The following is a 16,424-nucleotide window of genomic DNA, read 5'->3' as shown; positions in this document are numbered from 1 at the left end:
TTTTAGAACAATATACCCCTTCTGGGATTTAATCCTTTGGCCAAAAGAAGAGATTGTTGAGGAAAAATTACTCAACTTAGTAGTTTTGAGAAGTGATTGAAAATAGTTCTGCTACAGGTGGACTGAAGAGGGCTTTCATTTCTGTTTCTTCTTCTTAGCAGGCTAAGATGGATGTTGTAAGACATTGATCATCCTAAATAAATGAATAAATCATCTGTACTAACGTACAGATGGGTTGTGGTGAGGTTAGGGAACTAAAGCAAAGCACTGTGATAGATGGCTTCTGTCTTGAACTGTTTGCCACCCAGCCCACTTTCTATTCTGGCTACCAACTCTTACTGCCAAAGGAGTTGTTACAGAGGGATTAAATACAATCAGACAGGAATGCCAGGTAGACCTGTGAAATGGACACCTCTGGTTTTGAAAGCAGACTTAGCATGATTACAGCTGTCAAAAATAATCATCTTAGCATAAATTCTCATTACAAGTTGTACCGAAAAGAGTTAGTCTGCTCTTCAAAGATAGGAAAAGGGGACACAGAAAAACGCTTTTTCTTCTCCATAATGATCTGTGTTTGTCCTGATGTCCACACTTACAGAAGTATGTAGAAATTACTAGAAAAAGTCTTCAAGGACTGGCCATAGAAAAGTGTTCCCCTAGGAGCTGCAAGATCAGACTTGTGAACCTTGTCAGGGTGTTTGGGAGTGATAAACATATTTTCAAAAGTTGCTTTGGAGAATGCTTTGAATAGTCTTTCAAATCTCAGTTTAAAAAAAGACCCAAGGTTTTTTAATTTTTAGTTATTTTTACCAGTTGTTTGGGAAAAGCTTCAAGTCTACCCTGAAAAGGCACCACTTTGGCAAGGAAGAGATTAAAGAGGAAAATTAGACCCAGCCTTATGATCAGGTTGTGTATGTTCGTAGAAAGACATAATGTTAGGGATTGGAAGGGACCTCCAGGGATCATCGGGTCCAACCCACCTTGCCAAAGCAGGATCACCTAGGGCAAGCCACACAGGAACATGTCCAGGTTGGCTTTGACAGTCTCCAGAAGAGACTCCACAACCTCTCTGGGCAGTTCCTTAGTGTACATTGTGTTGCATCCTGAATTAAGAGAATTGGTGTACTGAGGAGATACAGACACTTTCTGTATTGGCTGGTGTGTCTTATTCCAACATGCAGGGTCACACTAACCACAAGGCATGGGACTTGGAAATAGTTTTCACCAGGCTCAGTAGGAGGGCCCTGTGGAGCTTCTTGCCTTCCTGTGCAGCTGGGGGCATGATTCAGCTTTCAGGATCTTGTAAGCATGTTGCAACTAGGCAATTCTCTGTTCTTACAAGAAGCTAGTTTCATTTTGTTTTTTCTTATTCCATACTAGAAGGGCACTTCTCACTAATTACTCTCCTTAAAGTACAGTAATTAAAGTCTTGGGGTTTACAGTAAAGATGTCTACCTGAAGTAATATGTTGTTTGACTTCTTAAGTATATGAAGAGGTTCAGGTAGGCCATATTAACCGCAGCCCTGTTGTGTGGAAATTGTTTTGCTTATGGGCATTTCAGAAATTCATCTGGTTTGTGCCCAGAAATAACCATTACGATCATATAGTTTGATCTCCTGCTTAGCACAAGCATTTTGCCTCTCTCCATCATTTCTGTGTTAGCTAAACAGCTTGTGGTTAACCTGCATCCTTTGGTGGGATTGTGTATTGCATTTTGTATTGATAAGATCATGACACAAGAAAAATCAGATTTTTAACTTGAAATTTCAGTAGTTTAGGCTTGCTTCTAGGTTCTTCCTTTTAGAGTTTTTCAAGGTGTAGGATGACTACATGAGGCTTCTCCCAGTTACTCTTCTTTGCTATCTAGTTCTTCAGCTCCTTCCTGCAAGAACACTTTCTATTAAACTTATAGTCCCTGACTTGCTTGTTTGGGGCTTGCACAGCCTGAGTGAGCTGAGCCTTCCTCAGCACTGCAGAAGATATATCTAGAAGGAGTTGTTCCACGAACACTGCAATTAAATACTGTTACTCTTCAGGGTTCCATCCTTTATAAACCGTTTATGTAATCCTTACAATAACCTGAAACTTCCTCGAGTCCTTTATGCCCTGTCTCCCCCGTGAAGGAGAGTATGTGCTAGGTGACTCTTACTGAGCTGTGTCTTTACTTAATGGTGAGTCATTTGTAGCCAAACAGAATATATCACAGCTGTGTTCTTTCGGTTTTTAATGTCATCACAGCAGTAACCAAGGTGCCTGTCCTTCAGCAGTTGTCAATTATCACAACACTGGGAAGAACTTTTCCGTGGTATTTCTACACTTTGGTTAGGATTGACATATTCAGAAGTTACTGTGTGTGGTGGGGACGAGGCAGACAAACAGATGATTAGAAAGACAGCACAGACACGTAAACTTGCTTCCTTAGGAAATGGAGCTACAGATTATTACCTGGGGAATTTATGGTTCTTTACAATTACTCTCTCTGGGTATTCTTACTAGTCATCTTCCTTCCTGTCTTTTCTTTGAGTCTTCTCTTAAGGTCTTTGGGGGGTTGGGGAAGGAGTGGGACCTTGCAAGCCTGTAGAAAAAGTTAGGCCACATTGTCGGCGTTGCGAGGCGATACACGTGGGAAGCAGTAGACACCACCTCACTCAATTTTCTTAAAGCCTCTTGGTACCAAGAGTCCTCTCGCAAAATTGCATTATTTGAATGGTGTAATTACGTGGGATTACTTGCAAATATGCAACCAAAGCGACTGATAAATGATTTCCTTTACTCCAGCAATCATGCAAGATTAATTAGGTACTGTGAGTATGGTGACACTTTGAAAATGTAAAGCATTATATAAATGGTGAGTGGTATTTACACTGATTATATCCAGGATGTTTGCTGATAGGAAATACATAAAATGTTTTTTTAATGCATTTCTATTTATGCAGCTTCAGGTAAGAAATTACTTTTAGAGATCTGCTTGCAGAGGGCTTTAAGAATTATGTAATGGATGCTTTGAATGCCTAAGTGTGGGTTTAAAAGTGGCCTGATTTTTAGACGCCCATCTAAGGCTATCAGACATAAACAATGTTTGTGCTCTGCCTGTTAACTCACTCCCCTCATAGTGCTGCAGTTTTTACATTCTTGTCCCTTGTGATGTTGGAGGGTTCTCATAGCTCTCACATAACAGTCACTGCTGGCCACATGAGAAAAGGTAAACAGATAGCTTGTAGATATTTCCAGTACTGATGCTTTTTACTGTCCTACCTGTGTTTGTATGGCACCTAGAATAAGGTTTACTTTTTTATTACCTTTTGAAAAAGTTTCTCCATCCTCTCCACTCTCAGTCACTCATTCCTACTCATCCTGCCAAAGTTTTCCACCCTCTCAGCTGTGCTGGATGCCAAGTGAACACTGTGTGGCTTCACTCTAAGTGGGGGAGGAAGTGGAAGCTGCAGTGAGGGAAGGACAAACAAGTCTTTCAATATTATCTCATTTGCTCAAACCTTTTGCAAGCTGTTCTTAAAAGGTAAATCACCAACTCTATTGGAATGCAAAAGAAAAGGATTTTCCCCAGGGATTAAATAGATTCCTGAAAAGTCCCCCAAACTTTCAGATCTATGGTAAAAAAAACAGAAAAAAATGTGGGAGTTCCCCAGTTAGGATGGAGCAGATCATTCATTCTAGACATCTCCTTGAAGCCTGTGTGCTCTACTCATAATGGCAGGACTTTTAATGAGCTTTTTTTCTCTGTGTGTACTTTTCTACTTTGTGTTTCATCGAGGGGAAGAAGCCTGGTATAAAGGCAATGCAGCTAAGCTGGGCTGTACTGTGTGCTTGGGCATCACATCTTCTCAGAAATCATGGATGGGACCAAAGGGAAGAGACCAGGCATTCAAAATTAAATTTTCATGATCTACTTCTGGTGACATATCCCTGCACAATTCACTTTTAACACCCAAATATCTTTCAGGGCAGCCATGAAGCCCCTCTTGCTGACTTACTCTGTATTATTTTCATTGCCTTAAAAGTCACTGCTTGTTTCCTGCTGATCCTCCTTTAGGCCAGTTTCATAACCAGCTGATTGCATGCTCTAAACACTTGACCTGTAGCATGTATGGGATCTGGGTGCAAATGTACTGGCCCTTGGCCATCACTGTTGACTGTTGATGATATTTCATTGGAATTGCAAAACTTTTATGTAGCAACACCATGTTATTGGAAGAGGCACAAGGGCTTGGTTTGTTTTTCTGTGATTCAACGTGTGCGTAGACTACACTGTGAACTGGTGTAGCACTAACTAACGAGTGGTGTTAGGTTTCCCATTGCTCTTTTTAGCAAATTTGGGTGATATGTTGCAAGCAGAATGCATACACATACATTAGCTCAAACTTCCCCTTTCTTTTTCTTGTCCCACTTCAATAATAACAAGTAATCATGATTTTTCCCTGAGCTCAGCTGTCCCCAGGCCTGATTCCCTCTACATAGCTTCAGAGTTCGATTGCTTCAATATGCTCTAAGCTGTGGTGTAGAAAAAGTGTTATCCAGTGACTGCTGCACAGTGCTGCAGGATTGCTATTTGTCAGAATAAAGCTAAGATTACTACCTTTATCCACTTGTATATAACGGACTCTGCACCTTGAATATCATTCAAATTCAACTTTATTTCTGCTACTTTACTTCTGCAGCCCCAGATCTCGGCAGTACCCAGTGACACGTTGCAAAGACTCCTATGTGTTTCACCAGTTTATGGTGAACGTTCAAAGGCATTTCATTATTTCAGGGCCCTTCCTGTGGACCTGTATCCATGGTTTTATCTCAGTTGTATCTTTTGCTTTAATGTTTTTGGTATGGACTCATCAAACTGAACTATTAAAGTAATAGCTCAGTTAGAAGACTAGCAATACTGTAATAGATAGGCACTAAAGATGGAATTGATGATGATGTTGAATTCAAGTACCAGAGAATTCTTCAAGATATCCTGATACAGTTGTCATTGTGGTTGCAACTGCTATGAATTTTAATTTATTGTTGCACTATTAACTCTTGTACATCATGTGGTGTGCACAGCATGTGCTTCAGTAATGTGCCAACGTCAGAATAATAGTAGTAATAATAATAATAAAGGAGGATTAGATTAGAATTTAAATATGGTGTGAGAGCTCTCTGGTATACTGGAAATGATAAAGCAGAAACAGAAACAAATTTCTTTAAAAGGACAAAAGTAAATCCCAGCAACCACTCATTCCCTCATTGTTTTTTTCAGGTGACTGTATGTGTCCCTTTAACTTAATGGCTGAATTTGATGCAGTAGCATGCTTACAGCAGGGTGCACAGGTGACTGCTCTCTTACCTCCTCCAACCAGTAGCCCTGCTTCTACCCCAGCAAAGGCCTGTTTTCATCTGCAAAGCTCCCTGTAACTCACCCACATGCAAATGCTTCTGACCTTAATTAAAGCGGTTCACCTCTCTCTGCCTCAAGGGATGGTTTCCTCATAAGGCAGTTGTGTTTAATTAGCATTTGCATAGCATTCTGCTGGTTGCTCTCCGGGAGCGTTGTTCGGTAGGAGCGTGGGATTGCTGAAGCCTGACTGGCAAGCTTTGCACCCTCCTAATTGACACAGAAGCCAAGTAGAAGTTACACAAGGAAAGAACAGAGAATCGTTAATGATGGATCATTAGCAAGTAGCTCCTTTGAATGAATGTAGATAACTTTATAACTCTATCAAAGTGAAAAGTAGCGTGATGAATTATGCATCAAACAATAAAAGCTCAAGGAAGACACTGGTTTTATAATTGCTGTGCAATTTTCTAGCATGCTCTAGTTTGTAAGATTAATTTCTCTGGGAAGTGTGAAACATTCTATGCCTGTTGTACACTTTATGTCAATTTTAGTTTTCTCTCATTAGAGATTTCATTCTGTGTCTTTTGGTACCACTGCAAAAACTCTCAGGGTTTGAGATACACATTTTTTTTATACTATTAAAAATTTGCACAACCAAGTGAAAAGTCTGTAGCTACTAAATAGTTCCTTTGAGGGTTGCTGATGTCTCAGTAGAAAGAATTCACAGCTACACACATTTAAATTAGCATTGCTTTACATCTCTGTATTTTTTTTAATAGAAATTGCCTAATAGTTTTGTGGCTGCACTGAATTTCTAGACTAATAAATATCTAAGGGGCATTTTTGCTCCAAAGTGATCTGCAGAAGCATTTCAGATAGATCATTCCCATGGCTTGCACTAGTGCCAATCTAGCCCTCAGTCAGTCTTAGGAAGAGGAATTAATACGAATATTGCCTAATGGTGTCATCTGTCCCTTTAAAATGTGCTGATAAAATGTGCTGATCTTTCACATGAGATTTCCTCTGAAAATTGAATTGAGTGTTTTCAGAGTGAGTAGAATTAGAGGAATGAGTAAACAGGAAGTTATCCCTGATGCGAGGTGCTTCTTAGCTTTCACGACTGTTAGTGAGTGAACAGGATTGTGAGAGATCACCTAACCCACCAGGGATCAGCTGTAGGATCATCTGTACTAGCATAATTTTTGTTCCAAAAGACCTGATTAATACAAACTTGGTAGCATCCACGCAGGGCCTATTTTAGCATTGTGCTTATCCCTTCCATTATGGAAGTTTATTCTCTAATACTTAATTTCAGTTTCCTTTGTTACAATTTAAATCAATGTTTTTCTCATTCATCATGGACATGATAAAGAATGAACTTCCTCCTTGCAGGAAGGTCACATGGATTTTGGGAGGGGTTGGGATGGGGTTTTTATTGTGTGGTTTTTTTGTTGCTGTATGGGTTGGTTTTGCTGTTTGTTATTTTTTTATAATTTTTTTTCAAAGCAGTTTTGAAAATGCTTTTCCCTGCCCTTTCTTTTCAAGTCCATCATCCAAATTTGTCATGTTTTCTGTGATCATTTTGGTTGCTGTCATGTAGAACCTCTTCAGGTGTTCCAGATGGCTGTGCAGTGGGAGCCCCACACCACACACTGCTCCAGCTGTGACCTGCCAGCTCTAACTAGAACAAAAAGATTATTTCATGTGTCCTGCAGGCTTCTCTCTTGTTTGTACATCTCTGTATGACACTTACCTTTTTCGCAACAGCATGGTGTTGACTCATCTTCACTTTGTGATCTAGAATAACCCCTAGCTATTCCTACCTTGCTATTCGTCCCATGCCCTGTATTTATATAATTACAAATTATGTAAGTTATATAATTACAAATTCATATAATGAAATATAGCTCCTGAAGGGAGGTTGTAGCCAGGAGGGGGTTGGTCTCTTCTCCCAGGCAACCAGCCCCAGAACAAGAGGACACAGTCATAAGCTGCACCAGGGGAAGTTTAAGCTTGAGATGAGGAGAAAGTTCTTCACAGAGAGAGTTGTTAACCATTGGAATGTGCTGCCCAGGGAGGTGGTGGAGTCATCATCCCTGGAGGTGTTCAAAAAGGGATTGGACTTGACACTTAGTGCCATGGTTTAGTTGTCATGAGGTCTGTGGTGACAGGTTGGACTTGATGATCTTTGAGGTCTTTTCCAACCTTATTGATTCTATGAGTCTATGAATTTCATTCTGTCATATCAGACCCTTTTCTCAGCATCACCATAGTGGATGCTGCTTCACAGTCAGTTTTAGTTTGAAGTCTTCAGAAAGCTGAGCAGGTATGATCTGAATTCCATCAGCCAACCCACTAAAAATGTATTGATTGGTGAAGATTCCTCACTTGAAATGTTGGTGGGTTTTTTCTGTTGTTGCTGTAGAAGATCCCAGCTAGCAATCTCTCAGTATGATTTCCCTCTCAGTATTGTTCCTGGCTTTGGATTTAGCTAGACCATGGTTCTTTAGTGAGTTCATGGAAAAGGACAGAGAATTGTCTTTCGGAAAGTCAAATCTTGATCTGGCATCCTAGTGTATTGAGAGTCATCTCACCTGACTTAAGATGACTGGGTGGTAGAGGTCTGTGCCTAAGGTACTTGTCTACCCTCTCCTTTATGGAGAAACAGGTGATCACAATTCACCTAGTTAGGTTTAATCATTACCAGTATCTTAGAACTGCACAATAAGTGTGTCCTTTCCTAGAAGAGTTATTGGCCTTTCCATGCATATACTGAGTGCATACCTCAGTTTTGATCTTCGAGGAAATCTATGGTTTATTCTCTTCTGAGACTGGTAGGGATGGTGTAGCTGCTTGTGTGCAGGGACCTACACTGACAGCTCAGTTCAGTTCACCACAGGGGGTTGCTAAATGTGAGATCTACCTGCAGTAGGCATATGTAGTGGTTTGAGCCTTAACGGGAGTTTGAGCTCAGATGGTAGCAAAAAAAAACCACCCAAGAATTCCTCCCCCCGCCCCTGAAGAGACTGGAGGTAAATATATCAAAAATAATCTGGAGTCAGTTTGGAAGTAGGGGAAGTAAATTTTTTAAATCTATATACATAGATAGACAGACAGATAGATAGCAGTAACAGGGAGGATGTATAAGGGTAAGGAACAAGGATGAATAGGAAAATATACAAAACCAAATTTGGATGGCCTTGTATCTCCCTCAATGTGTGTGGATTTCAGTCCTTTAGGGAAGCATGGAGAAGATCAGGCCCGACCACATGGCAGAACTAGTAGGCTGGCAGTGGCTGTTGGTCCTTTTGAAAAGGTGAGGCAGGAGCCCAGAGGGAACATGGCTGCAGTGTCTCCCTTTATATAGGCTTGCTGGACAGGAAGGGGGAATGGAATAGACCACCTTTGACTAGGGGGACCCCTCCTCCTGGGAGGGGGGAATTAAGTCCCTCTCTGTTCACCTGGATCAAGTTTCTTTTGTCCCCTGGGGAAGCAGGGCTCTCGCAGCCCTCCCCCAGGATGGGTGTAACACAGCACAGCATAAAAGTCTTCACATCATTGGCAACTTCCCTAAGTGATTTCCACCTTTGAAATTGTTATTGCCAGGGTAAATAAATCACTGCACATTTTTTAAATGGTTGCTACTACCTATATTTTTGATATAAAATATAAACCAAGCTGGGTAGTATCATTGCTGTGCACAGTGTCAGTCCTACATCACTGGAAGATAACGGAGCGTGCTGCAGAGGTACTTGAATTGCTGCTTCCTGTTGTCTGGTGCTCTGTTCCCATTGGTGACTGTTTTAATATGGCATTGCATTGCCTTCTTATGCCTGTGCCATCTTCTGCTGCAGACAGAGTGGGGTTTTGGCACCACATTCTGTTGTGTGGGCTGGGCATTGCCTGTGTCCTTCAGGTAGCAGAGAGTGGTAGACCTGTGATGTAATATGACTCTGAGCACCCTGACAGACATATCACTGGGAACAATGGAAGACTTTCTTAATGTTGGGTGAATATTCAGCAATTCTGCATTTGGGTGAGCTGCTAAAAACTGTCTTGTTGGTACTTTATTAGTTTTTAGTTTGTAATTCCAGAACATAGCAGCTCTGTGGTAAAACTGCTGTGACAATGAGATACTGTCCTTTGAACTAACCTAGATGCTTCAATATAAATATGGGAAGTAACTGCTGAAAATAGTCTCCATCCTATCTGCTTTTTTTGCAGGACCAGGTGTCAGATACAGTGAATTTGCTGTGTCACATCCGAAACCACCTCCCCTTGTTGGACAGCATACGGTTGAGATACTGAAGGACATGCTGGGTTATGAGGATGATGCCATAGAAGAACTGCTCCGCACTGGTGCTGTGGCTCAGCATGAGGTCAGATAAGGAACATTAGCTACATTCCTTCACACTGAGTTCACATTACTTTGTCCTCTCTTTGCTCCCTTCAGCTCCCCTAATGGGACTCAAAGAGAAGACATAATTTAATTCCTAATTTTCTTCCATGTGCGTTTGTATGATTTTAACACTGATGTATCAAATAAACAATCTCATGCCGCCTGAGTGAAAGATTTTCTTGGGGATGGGTGAGGGTAAATGTAATTATGCAGTCCTGTGTGGCTACTCATTTTCTGTACTTCATATGGGAAATAGAGTTCTTATCATAATTACAGTAATTGCCCAAACTTTTGTCCCCAGAAAGGCTTAATGTTAGTGAAAAGAAGCAGAACCTTAAAAATCTATATACTAGAGCTGCAGAAAGACGCCTTGTACAATTATTTTAGTAGGAAGTCAATTATGTACAAATTGGTGGTTTATCTGATTGATTTGGAACAGAATTATCAATTGTAAGCTCTTTGTTCATCTCTATTTTAAATCATGGGTAGAGTAACCATTGCAAAACTCACAGAAGTGAGCCCTAGGTTCCCCATTTACCAATATGTCTTTATATTGCATTGCATGGTCATGACAATCCCAGCATGTCAGCAGGAATAAGCTGAAATTGGCACCGTTCTTCAGTTACGAAACAAGCCTATTCCAAGATGGGTTGAGAGACAAACTGTGATTGAATAGTCTTTTGTAATTTTGTTCAGAAAGGCCAAGGGTACTGTTAATTAAACATCGATCCACACAAACCCACATGCTGCACGTCAGAGACCAGAGCTTGCCAGACTTCTCGGTCTCGTTCTGTGGGTAGGTTCTGATCTCTGTCTCTGTCTCTAGCTGCCATCCAAAACGCCTTTCACTATGGAAGAAACTCGGGTTAAAATCTGTGCAGAACTTTCGGCTTAGTCCCACCCCCATGGTTAAAACACAGCAGGGGTTGACAAACCTTCCTCAGATTTAGTAATACCATATCCTGCAGTAGGGTTATTTTAAGAGCAAGGCACCATGCATTACAAGAAGGTGGAAGAATTTGATCCGTGACAAAGAGTATGGAAAAGATTAAAGAGGAGCCATTTCTTCTCTCTGAACCAATTTGGCAGTACTTCACTCACAGAAGACATGCCATGCTTCTTTATTGCAGTATATAATTTACAGCTGAAGTAAACTCAGCGTATGGGAAGGGTCTAACCTTTGTTGTGTGCACCCTGGGAGCAAAGCAAAGCATTTCTGTTCCTAGAACTAAATAAAACTAACTCAAAGTGACACTCAACACATAACATCCGTATTTCTCTCAAAGTATCGGAAACAGGCCTGGCATTATAACTAGCTTGTCACTTTGTTTCCACTCTAACAAACAACATCCTCTGTATTACATTTGAACTTCACAACTCTGCATTACCTTCCAGGGGAAGAAAAGAGGTTATTATATAATCAAATTGCAGCAGAACCCCACTGTGGCTGCTCCTTTTTGAAGCGCAGAGTGTTTTGGTTCATTTGTTTGCTTGTTTTCTCTGTGTTTTTGTGTTCCTTTTTTTTTTTTTTTCATATCTTCTTTCTTCCCCCCCCCCCCCCCCCCCCCGCCTTCTTTTGCACTGCATTCCTGGCACCAAACTCCATACTCTGTCCATGTGCTAAAGACATCATGAGATCCTGGAAGAGTGACTCCTTAAATAAATACAGAAATAAGTCTGAATTGAGAATAGGGACACCATAAGGGAAGCATTGAAGCTGGATTGGAAGAGGTTTTGATATAGTCCACTTTCCTTTTAATCTAAGGGGAACATCCCTTTTGTAATGAGAAAAGCAGCAATTTGAATTCAGCTTCACATAAAATAGATAATCTGCTATTGAACTGAGCTTTGTTTACTTGTGAGAACTATTAGAACTGTCAGATAACATCCACAAATATATTGGCTGGGTTTATTTTGTTAAGGACTCTTTTATTCCCATTTCTAAAAATCGTGTATCTAAGATACAGTAAAGTGTTGCTCACTTTTGTTCACAGATTTCTAAAAAAGTATTTTTTTCTGTGCTTTTCCAGGCAATGGAAACAGCTAATCACCACATCTTTAGCCACAGCAAATTGGCAAAGCTTGTTTGATTTTAAGGTGACAATGCTGGTTTACATCAGCTGAATATCAGGCTATGAACTCCATAATGTATTTCATGCAGAGTTCACATGCAAACACAGTTTCCAATTATTTATTTATTTATCTATCATGTTAGTGTTTTCCTCTCTGCTATGTTGACAGACAAATGCCTAAAGGGATAATCAGATACGCTATTTTGTCTCACCTACATGGAGAAATCCAGATACCATTTCTCAGTGTTTAAGTCAGATACTCACAAAAAGGCTGTTGCTAAGCCTTCTTCAGACATAACTCATAAATCAGTGGAAGGCTTTAAATAGGTGGGTGTCTGGGAACCTAGCAAATCCTGTAGCTTCTGGGGTTTGCTCATGAAATTTTTGCCCTTTGACAAAGCAGGAATGATTTTGAATGATTTGGAAGATGGTTAAATAGTACCTGATTAAGATCCATGATAATGCCTAATCTGGTTTGAAAATTAACCAAAAATGCACAAAAAGAATATTTACGACATTTATTGTACTCAGCTGAAGAATCTTCAGGAATACATGTCTCTAGAGATCAGTTGCATTTTGTCAATCTTGTAATTTCAAAATTGTTTTTTCTTGTACTGCAAAACTGGAAATCAACCATCACATGGGATTCTGGATCTCATAAACTAAGATCTCTCCAATTTCAAGGAAGGGATATAGTTAGAAATGACTATACACAGCTGCTTCTGGCAAGGAATGTTTGTTTTTCTCTGCTTAAATTGGAAAGGAATCTGCCGGTGCTGCCACGATGTGAGCCTGTGTGGTATTGGTTTTAATTTGACGTGATTTACACATCACTGTATTAAGGGGAAAAAAAAAGAGAGAGAGTTATAGAGCATACCTGTTATCTGGTTCAAAACTGAGCCCACCTCTAGCTGTTTACCAGGAAGCTATAACTGCCACTGGAAAGGGACATTTCCATTTTGTCATCTGTTCTGACTCCATGGTCCCTTTGGCTCCATTCTGTGCATTTGGGGATCCCATTGTTCTTGTATTATCTTGAGCGTAAAAAATGTTTCCTCAGCCTCAGCCTTCCTTGTATAACTGTCTCCTTTTTTTTTTTTTTTTCCATGCAAGCTAGCAAAGTTCTTCACCAGGTATACATCAACCAGAAAACTCTAAAATCGGTGAAGTCAGGGTAGCTTTGCATAGCCTGACTGTCTACTGAGGGATATTTTCATACATCAGAAGAAAATTCCAATCAAGCAGCAGGCAAATAATAATGGATTTTTCTTGCTTCTATGCAGATCTTGTTCTCAGTATCTCTTCCCCAGAATCTTTACAGGCACTTGGGAAGTCCCTGCATGGTTGTCTGCAATGGGTGCCCTAGAACTGATGTTCAAAAGAGATCTTTTTTGATTACTGTCCAGGAGGAACAAGTTCCCCACCAGCAGAAGCCCTCCAGTTTCTGCAGCTGTCCAGTCTATGTGCAAAGCCAGTGAAGCCTTATTCCAGCGAACATCATCTGTTGAAATGGGTCTCTTAGATGTGATGGAAGGGAAAAGTACCTTTTCTTCTCAGGCTTATAAGATCAAAATCAACAGGGAAAAAAAAAGTAATTTTGTAATGTTCTTTTTTTCTAAGAAATATAAAAACAAGCAGAGAAAGGGAAAATATCCCTATTCTTGACTTACACACGAAATATAGGAGTCTTCTTTTTTAAAGATTAGTGAAATAGAGACTTTTGATGCCTTTTGATATTAATCAGAGTTTTGGCTTTGCTTCTTCAAGGGTTAAATCTCAGCCCAAAGATGTCTAATGACAACATGCTAAGGTTAAAGCAGCAGTCAGTGTGTGTGCCTGCATACCTAAAACCTGGGTAGAGCATTTTCGTTACACAGCCATAGAGCTCTGCCACTCATGGAGCACTGTAAATCCTCAGACTGGTGAAACTGGAGATAAAGGGCAGCCAAGCATCTCTGTAACTAAAACCATCGTGATTTCTTTTAATATCTAAATGACAAGACATAGTTAATCCTTTGACCTTCCTAACATTATAGCACTGTATTAAAATGTATTTATTTCCCAAAATGTATTTAAATGGAATTTAATTGCCAAAAGACAGAGGAAAGGTAAAGTAGTTTCAGAGTTCAGGAATGCTGGCACAGCTGCTCACATTTCATGTCAGTGACATTAAACAGTGCCAGATACAGTACTTTTCTTAACTGCTTGTACACTGAGTTTAATGTGGCCTGGTGAAATGCTAAACGCTATTAGCTGGTGGAAAAAAAACCCAACAACCAACCTCAGAGCTGTTCCTGCAGGATCAAGTAACCTCCCTACACAGAGGGCTGCATGATGCTGGCCAGAGTGATAAAAATACACTGAAAAACAGTGCTACAGTCACCTTTTTAAAGCTGACAACCAATCAGTTCAATTACTGTATGTTTCTGTTGTGACTGGAACTTGGATCAGACGTGTGAGAAAAATACCTGGGATCACACATGCCAAGGACCCATGAAACTTTTGCAACAAGATCTCTTTCTTTGGCACAGGCTGTGTCAAGCATTGAAGAGTGGCCAAGCCAGGGTTGAGGTGAGGACAAGTTGTTAATTTTTAGCGTTTTTTTTTCTGTTCTCCAGAACTAGAGATAAAAGTGAATTAGTAAGAACCAATTAGCCTTTTAGTTAGCAAGAAATTCTTAAAAATCCCAGGGTAAAGGGTACACTAAATTGACTGCCCTAAAAGGCTTTTGTAATGGTCTAATTTACAGTGAGCAATGTCACACTGCTTACTTACAAGGTACTGAGGAAAGCAGATAGGAGAGAAGCCCACTTCACAGCCATCACTTCTGTCTTCAGCTATTTTATTATTATTACTACCCCTTGTTAGTAACTACCCCAAAGTGGCCAAAAGAGCTTTAAAGCACAAGAAGAAAGTTGGAAGATGTGTGGTCAAGGAATGCCTATGTAGCTGTCATCTCTTGCAGATCCATCTTAGGAGAAGCTAAAGATTCATATTAAAAAGTTGCCTATAAAAATGCAAAATAGTGTGTACATTTTCCACTGACAGTCTCTTCTGCTGGAGGTCAGAGCCTCTGACTAAGGCAAGTGTCTTTTTTGTCTTTTCATCAAAAGACTCACTATATCCAAAGCCAAGACTGAAGGTTTTTAGCTGAAAGATAGAAATAGTAATTCAGCAACGCCACTGTGGAACTTCCTGCAAGTCACAGTTCAAGTATTTCATGCCCTTTTTATCTTCAGTCCAAGTGGCCATGGGACTCCTGTGATGTATTACATGAATTATCACAAGAGTATACTGTGCTGCTTTAATGGGAAATGCAATCTGGCCAGAGGAAAAAAGGATTGTGAAGCAGTCACTCTGCAAAAGTATGCATGAGTCACTGGGGCACCATTTTCCTGAATTCACGTTTTCAGGAACAAAAGCCATTGCCCAACTGCTGGGCAGTTCTGCCTACTCAGTGTAACATACCCACTCTACTAAATTTTCTCTACTTTAAGGAACATATTTAATGGAGAACAGCTTGAGGTAGTGGAAGGACCGTAAGAATAACCAAGATAGAAGAGAAAAGACTGTTTGATACTTAAACTCAGTTACATCCAATGTTGACAGAAAACTCAAGATTCGGTGGTATGGTAAGTAGGGCAAATGTGTTATCTGCAGCTCAAGTCTCTTCATACCTCAGCAGAACTGTTCTGGCTGTAGCAGCAACAGGCCTGGCGTGAACTTACATGTCCAAACAGAATAACAGTAGGTCCCACTTGCAAAAAAGCATCAACTACCTTAAACCTGGTTACATGTAAGGACCTGCTACTCTGTCAGTGATGTTTATTTGTAGGAAATGTTAATTTGTTAAGAAATTTGCATTTGTTAATGTTTTGAAGATTCCTGTTTCCTAACTCGTTTTGTGTGGTTTTACAGACTTGCCTTCTTCAAATTCTCTCTTGATGCATAGCTTGTCCTATCTTCTTTACATTTACAACTGCATTTTTGGAGTCTTAGAGCATGTATTTCCAAACCATTGTACCTTTGACCAAGCAATTAATTTTCCTAAAGCCCGGAAACTACTAGAAAATATTTTTTTTCCATAAGATGTGAAGTAAAAGCCCAATCCATTGCCCTTTGAAGGTAATGCAGGTGAATTCACACTGATTTCTGTGGATTTTGAATCTGAACCTAGGTCAGCATCATGAATTGTTTCATGTTTCCAAACATGCCAGATGATGTTGTTTGCTTATGGGCAAACTGTTAACATATTTTCTCTCTGGAGATGTTTTAAACTAATTAGAGACATTCTAGGTGCACAAACATTCATTTCTTTTACTTCCTATGGGAAAAACATTCATATTTTTTGTGCTTTTATCCAGAATCTTTAAATCTTTGGGGGGTATGTTTCTTTGGTAGGGTTAAAAAGTGTTTTCTCTCTCTCTTGTCATTCCATTTCCACTTTGAATTATATGATCTGAAATATAGGTGTTTGTACTTGCATCAACAACCATACTATTAGCAATTTTAGGAGGTGACATCAGTAGGAGACTCATTTATTGAAATATGTTTGAAGAAAGGAGAAATCCTTACCCTTTTTTTTTTTTTTGTGGGCAGATTATTTTGAGCAATGTGGAC

The 16,424-nt window shown here is 40.0% G+C and overlaps 1 protein-coding gene across 2 annotated transcripts in view; it reads left to right on the top strand.

Moving 5' to 3' along the window:
* Nucleotides 1-9,898, top strand: part of SUGCT (succinyl-CoA:glutarate-CoA transferase) — a 339,487-nt gene extending 329,589 nt beyond the window's left edge. The window contains exon 14 of one of the 2 annotated variants that reach the window (XM_068156838.1): nt 9,558-9,898. In XM_068156838.1, the coding sequence (XP_068012939.1) occupies nt 9,558-9,721 (164 nt within the window). In that variant the 3' untranslated portion in view covers nt 9,722-9,898. The remainder of the gene's footprint in view (nt 1-9,557) is intronic. The other variant, XM_068156840.1, reaches the window with a different exon arrangement.
* The last annotated feature ends 6,526 nt before the right edge of the window (nt 9,899-16,424 follow it).

This window comes from Melanerpes formicivorus, unplaced genomic scaffold (genome assembly GCF_026170545.1).
Source record: "Melanerpes formicivorus ecotype bairdi unplaced genomic scaffold, bMelFor1.0.p_v2 SCAF_35, whole genome shotgun sequence".
Lineage (NCBI taxonomy): Eukaryota > Metazoa > Chordata > Aves > Piciformes > Picidae > Melanerpes > Melanerpes formicivorus.
Note: the sequence above shows the minus strand (reverse complement) of the source record. Positions and strands in the feature narration are given on the sequence as shown.